This window comes from Polistes canadensis, unplaced genomic scaffold, assembly GCF_001313835.1.
Source record: "Polistes canadensis isolate GaletaPanama2010 unplaced genomic scaffold, ASM131383v1 scaffold_419, whole genome shotgun sequence".
Lineage (NCBI taxonomy): Eukaryota > Metazoa > Arthropoda > Insecta > Hymenoptera > Vespidae > Polistes > Polistes canadensis.
The window spans coordinates 66,011-73,682 of record NW_014569966.1 but is presented as its reverse complement, the minus strand read 5'-3'; the positions used below and the strand labels follow the sequence as shown (position 1 = coordinate 73,682).

General features: G+C 24.2%; 1 protein-coding gene across 1 annotated transcript; it reads right to left on the bottom strand.

Moving 5' to 3' along the window:
• Nucleotides 1-632: 632 nt before the first annotated feature.
• On the bottom strand, nt 633-3,135 carry LOC106792391. Its single transcript, XM_014758798.1, has 5 exons — nt 2,258-3,135; nt 1,666-1,783; nt 1,331-1,589; nt 1,113-1,238; nt 633-807 (listed from the first exon to the last, which is right to left on the bottom strand). Exons 1-5 carry the CDS (start codon nt 2,465-2,467, stop codon nt 783-785), a joined length of 738 nt encoding a protein of 245 aa, XP_014614284.1. The 5' UTR covers nt 2,468-3,135; the 3' UTR covers nt 633-782.
• Nucleotides 3,136-7,672: the final 4,537 nt, after the last annotated feature.

Below are 7,672 nucleotides of genomic sequence, written 5' to 3'. Positions count from 1 at the left end.
CAAGAAATGTATATATCAAGTCTCACCTTGATGAAAATTTTGATTAGAAAAATTAATTAAAATATGTACTTGTTAATATCTCGAACAAGTGTACTAATCAACACATTAATATACATGGATCTTTTATTGATTTTTTATATAAGTAAGTATTTTAACCATAAATAATCATTTGTTATTTTTATTTAGAACATTGTAACATATTTTTGTTCATTTTTTTTCTAAAGCTCTGAATTATTTTACACTGTAGTATACCATTGCAAAAGAAAGTGCTTTTCGCATAAGCTAAAAAGAATTGAAATTATTTAGAAAACAGTGTTAATTGAATATCAATAATATTTTAATACTTACCGCAACAAAAACTTCGTTCGATGCGACAAACATTTTTCCAATTGAAAGAAAGCTTGACTTTCCACTTCTAGCTATTATAAATAATAGCAATTTTTGCGTATTTACTGATAGTGTATAAAATGGAACCTTACTTCTACAAACAAAAATTCTTTTTTTTATTTTTATATAAACTTATTTTTTAAACGATGCAATTAATAGTATTTTGAAGAAAATATATATACAATTCTATAAAAAGGATTTTTTTCAATATCATTAATTTACCAAAATATATTTTAATTTATTGCTTATTAAATTATACATATTACTTCCTTACAATTCTTCAAGAACTGCATTACTATGATTCAACAATCTTTGTCCAAGATAAAAATTTATATACAACGTAAATACTGAACCAGTTACATAAATGATGCATTCTATTTTGTCTTTTAAAGTTTCTAATAATACCGAGAACTCGAGTATCTGAAAGAAAAGATAAAAGTATATTTCTATAGTCAAAATTCTCTCTCTCTCTTCTATCAATTTATCATTTAAATAAAAACCAGACAAGAATTAGATAACATACAAAAATTTACTGCAATTTATAACAGTTTGACTTACACATAAAAAGTTCAACACGAGTATAATCATTACGAAAAGAATTATAATCAAATAGACAAAATCCGATATGTATCTGATCATTTTAACATACCTTAAAAATAAATGAATTCATAAAATTTTATGATAAATCTTTACTAAAAAAATTATACTTATTATTTTCCACTTACTCAAGAGATATTCTATGATAATTTACAATTTCGCTTATCCAATTATTTTCTTCCGTTTGTGTACTAAAATACCTAGTATTTTGGCCTGATTTTTGATTCCTTTCAAATGGTTGACGAATTTTTAATCTGTGTGTTTAAAAAGAACACTTTTAGTTAATATTTGAGTGCATAATCAATACGCGAAAAAATAAAAATTGATTGTATTACATGAAACGTACTTTATAATGCTACATTGACAGCAAGCGTGCTGTATGAAAATTAAAAATGTTGAAAGACCAATACTGCCAACTATTGTTATCATTAAAACCCCTATTGTTTGGTAAAGAAGCATACTATAATATAGCATCCCAGCTTTATCAATATTATTGTCAATTAAAGGTAATGTTAATTGATTATCCTCCAATTTACCAATAGAATACAGAAATACATTGAAAATTGATGGAAATATTATTAAAAAGCTGCTAATATCAAAGAAAACTGTAAAAGTTAAAGAAATTATATATTGGGAAAATTATGAACTTACAAATATTTGATAACAATTACTCATACTTACATATTAAAGCATAGACATAGAATCTGCTTTGGTTAATATACTTTTTCAAAATATTTAATTCTTCCTGATTGCTAAATTGTTCATAATCAAGTTTAAAACGATTTATGAGAAATCGGATCTAAATATAAGAAAATTATATATTTAGATATAAAATATATCTTTCATTTTTTTTTTTAATGAACTAACGTAATTTCAAAATAAATTTCTACGAACCGTTAAAAAATAAAAATAACTATTTAAGTAAGTAGTGAAAAAAATAAAACCTGTTACAAATTTTGGAATAATCTTGACAATAAATTGCAGGGAAATGTCTTCCGTTAGAAGCTCATAAACCTAAATAAGTAAATCATTACTTTTACAAGTGTTATTTTATCTATCATTAAATATTTTAATATTTTATGGTTTTTTAAGATAATTCATATTTTTAATATAATTAATACGTATCACGATTGTAATATAATAAAAGTACCAGCCAATAAAAATGTGAACTTTATATTCGGTTAATACTTCATATAAAAATACATATTAATAAGTAAATTAATAATAATTAAAAGATAACATAAAAAATAATGGTCCGCAAAGAAATAATTACCAGTATCACATTTAATGGTCCTACAAAAATAGTTATTGCCAAAATTAGAAACAATTGATCGTTTGAGTTTCGATTCGGGCGTTGATTACTTAAAAACTTAAACAAACGATTCGAAAAAAGAAATTGATGTTTTGCAAAGTCTCGATTTGTCGAAGCCATGGAAAAGTATCTCACGAGATTCTCCAACAAACTGAATAAAAATACTATCATTTACTGTTTCATTATTCATTCTAATTGCTATCTACTACAAACTGAAGTACTTCGTATAAATCACTGATGAAAATAAAGTACTGTAATAAGGAAATCAATAAAAATTACTTGGGGAAAATTGTTTATTACTTTTTATGTTTAGGGACATGCGCAAAAGTGTTTATTGATTGCAATCTTGGTCAGTCGTTCTCTAACCACGGTAAAAGACACTCTCTGAAGTATGAAAGAAATGTGTTGTTGAATTAAATCAGTAATATTAAAAAGCTACATACTTTTGAAATAAATTTTTATAGTTCTACGAAATGGATTTATTTAAAAAAATACAATCAAGAAAAAACAAATACAAAGTTCATTAATTAGTGTTAAATTATATATAATTATAGTTATGTTATATTGTGTGGTGATATATATATATAGAAATATAAAAACAACTTGTTAATACTTTTTATTGTTTAAAATAATTACTCGTAAGTAAAATGAGAAAGAAAATATTTTTTAATTTTTATTTTTATAATCATGCGCTATATTATTATAGAGCTTATTGATTGCTATCATTTTCATGTATATTAGGATCATCGTGCAAAATTTCTTTATGAAAAAAATCCGAACAAATCCATGACGTAAATAATACAATCTCTTAAATATTTTATAACAGTAAATGTGGTGCATAATAAATAGCGAATATATTTATTATCAAGTATAATAATTAATTAAAAACGAAAATAGTAGAAATAATAAATAGAAAAATATATCAACATGTGTCCCCTTCTGTGATCCTTCTTATATATTAATATTTAAAATTAAATATTATATATATTATATAATTAAAAAGAAAAAAATAATATTAAACAAACATATCAAATCAGTGTATGCAATATACAATTATTACAATACAAATCGTATTAAAATTGAGACAGGTGAATATACAATTTAATTTCATCTCAAAATCAATCAATATCTTTTCGATATACCAACGAATAATTTTTATGGTGAACGACAAAAATTCGAATTATTGAACATTATAATAAACCATTGCAAATGAAAGCGCCTTTCGCATCAACTACAATAATAAATTAATCGTTAACCGAGATATTATATTAAAAAACATCAATATATAATTTATTGTTACTTACTCCGGCAAAAACTTCGTGCGATGAGACGAACATTCCACCAATTGAAATAACACACGGTTTTTTACTCCTCGTTATTATAAATAAGAGTAACTTTTGGGTTTTAATCGACAACATATAAAACGGAATATGACACCTGTAAAAAAAAAAAAAGAAAACACATATTTCTGTATTTCATATAAAATGTGTGACTTATTTTAATTGTCAAAATATTAAACCCTTTTTTTACTAACAACAATTGTTAATAAAATTTAAAAAGACTAGAATATTTTCAATCGTGATATCGGTGAGAAACTTAATATCGATTACTAAACAATTTTTTTTAACCATTTAATAAAGACTGGATACAAAATATGAAACCAAAAAGTAATATTGGTTTTACTTGTGAGTGAAAATACAAAGAAACTCCCCCCCCCCACCCAATCCTATATATTTATATGGTATTGCAATTGTTAATAAAATGAAAAAGTATTTTCTTACAATTCCTCAAGAACTGCATTACTATAATCCAGCAATTTTTGTCCAAGATAAAAGTTGATATATATTGTAAATACAGTACCAACAACGTAGATGCTGCATTCGATTATTTCGATCACGTTTTCCGATTCTATAGATAATTGAAACATCTGTAAAATAAACTATGCTATAAATGAATGACTATTTTTTTCTTTTGATCGTTTTTAAATTATATATATATAATAATTAATTAAATTAATTAAATATATATTACAATAAAATAAATAATTTGTTCTATACGAACACGTAGAAACGACATTTTATTGAAATGACAAATAAGCAATGTTAAAAATTTATTGCAAAAATAGAAAAAGAAAAAAAAACAGAAATTAAAAAAATCTATTTAAAATATAATGCTGATAATTTTCTCTTTTCTTTCTTTTTTTTCTCAAGAAAAAATATTGAAAATATTTATAATATATTGGTGATATTTTTTTTTTAATGAATTTCAATTTTGTAGCAATATATAAATGTTACTCACGTAAACGAAATCAAAGACAACAAGGCTCATCGCCAAGAAAACTGTAATTAAGTAAGTTACCTTTGAAAAATCGTTTAGCAAATCAACATACCTTGAACAAAAAAAAATGGAAAATACACAGGAGAAATAATTATTTAGATTAATTTACGAGATTATTTCTATAAATAAATGTATAAATAACGAAAAATATAACATATATATTATTTCGAACAAACATCGTAACATTTCTATAGCGTATTATGATGTCCACTATCCAATCCCATTGATCTTTGGGTGTTTCCATGTAACAAGAAGTTTTTCCAATTGATTTGGAATTTTCTTCAAATGGTTGCTTTAATCTTAGCCTTTTAAGACAAAAAAAAAGAAAGAATAAAAACAATAACATTAACACAAATAAATTTAATAAAAAAAAAATAAATAAATAAATATATAAATTAAATGTGAATTAAAACGAACATTATTACGTTGAATTGAAAACACGCGAATTGTATTGCAGTCAAGTATGCCGAAAAACTCACGCCACCAACTGTTGAAGTAATAAAAATAGCAATGATTTGATAAATAAGTAAACAATAATATAACTGTCCTGCGTTCATGGAATAATCAGCGGATACGGGTAATATTAATTGATTATCGTCCGATATACCAAAGAAATATAAAAATACTTTGAAAATGCATGGGCATAATACTGATGTGTTATAAGCGTTGAACAAAACTGCAACAGTAAGTAAGGAAAACAAAATAAATAAATATATATATATATATATATATAATTAAAAATTATTCAAATTATCAATTATAGTTATTAAAATTAAATATAACGGGGTGCTTACTTAGAACAGCATATGTGTACAATTTAGTTTCCATGATATTCTTTTCCAAAATATTTAATTCTTCTGTATCGGACAACGATTCGCAATTATGTTGAACATAATAAATAATTAATTTCATCTAAAAATAAAATCTCAATTCCAACTTTTTGATTAACCTAATATATTTCATTTATATGTACAAATAAAACGATATATTAATATTTGTGTGTGTATGTGTGTCAAAAAGATCAAAAATACAAATAATTATACATACTGTCATAAAATTAAAAAATGTTGTACTATAGCCGCATAGCAAACACATTGACGACATTGTTTTGTGCAACAATTTGACGGTAGATTGCATTGAATAATCTGCCGTTGAAAGCTGATAAAACTAAAGTCAAAGTAAAATACTTTTATACAAATTGAATAATCTCTTATTATTCAATTCTATTCGTAATATTTTAACAAATTATTTCTATTTAAAATATATATATATTTGCAAAATTAAAAAAAAAGAAAACAAAAACTAACGAGTAGAACAGAATATTTCAATCGTGAACTGTCGAGAAAAAAAAAAGAAAAAAGAGTCTAAATAAATCATTAATGAATAATAATAAATTAAAATTATTGTATATAATAAAATGTTGAGAATTTTGTAAAGTATATAAAAAATAAATGACGGTCATTATTTGATACCAAAAGATGAATACAAAAAGTGTACAATACAAATTAAATAGAAACAGAACTCACCTGGTATACAATACCAGGAAACAGGTAAATCAAAATGATAGAGAATACAAACAAGTGATTATTTGAATTTTGATCAAGACGTATACTTAATATTAGTTGAACTAATCGATTAGAAATAAGGAAATGGTGTTTGAAGATGTTATGACCTCTCGAAGCCATTATCAACTGTCTTCAATTTTTTCCAACGAACTAACATAATCAATAATACCATCACATCCCCCTACCAACTTCATTGTAAATTCTAATTGTCAATCAATTACTAAGGGAACAAGAAATTCTATAAAACAGTGACAAGACAATATATGGGTATAAATGTTTAATCTGTAAAACCCAACGTGTACAAACGTTTTACCCCTTTTTTTATATTTCCATAATACATCATACTCTTTCCCCCTAAAAAATAAAGTTGCTTTTATGTATCGGGGAAAACAAATGTTAATTCCCAGCAATTAAAAGTGGGGAGAATTTCCCTCTCTTTCTTTATTCTTATAGACATGCGCAAAAAAGTATTTCGATTGAAACTTCGTCAATCGTACTTCAACCATCCTTGTGAACACTGACTTAACATAGAATCAAAAAATATCCATAATGTTAAACAACAAAATTACGTTTCTTTGTGATAAAGTCTACTATATCAAATGTTCTATAAAAATTGTAGTGTTAATATGATAGGTTACTGTTAATTATTTAAACAAAACAAAAACACACAATAATTAAAAAAAATGTTAACCCATAAAAGGAAGGTGGAAAAGGTACAGTATTCTTCAACATCTTAGGGGTGAAACTTTTTGACAGGAATATAGTAAAAATATCCGAAGAAAATAAGGATGATATATCTATTATAATCTAATTATTACTACATTTTTATATCACAACATAAACATTGCAAGTAATCGTGATATTTTTTAATAGTAATTCCAACTATTTTACATTCTAATAAAACAAACAGAATTTTCTATACATACATATTCTATATACAAATTTAATAGTTTACATACCACATTAAAGTTAGAATGTATTATAATAAACCATTGCAAAAGAGAATGATTTTCGCATTAACTAAAAAGATATATTCCTTGATTAAACAGATATATATATATTTATTAATAAATATTCGTTTATTGTTACTTACGGCTGCAAATGTTTCATGCGAGGATACAAACATACCACCAATCGAAAGCATGCTTGGCTTACAACTTCTTCCAATCATGAACAATAAAAATTTTTGAGTTTTATTGGAAAGAATGTAAAATGGAACTTGACACCTACAAAACAGATAAGATTACTTCTTGAACAAAAAAGTGATTATTTACGTAATAGTAAAATTAGAAAATTATTAATTTCATTGTACGATTCTATCATAAAAATTATTTGTTTGCATTTTATATAAATTAAAGGTGAATAAAAACTTCGTAATATCTTACAATTCTTCGAAAACTACATCGCTATAATTCAGCAGCTCTTGGCCAAAATAAAAATTAATATACAGTGTAAGTATAGAAGCTGTAATATA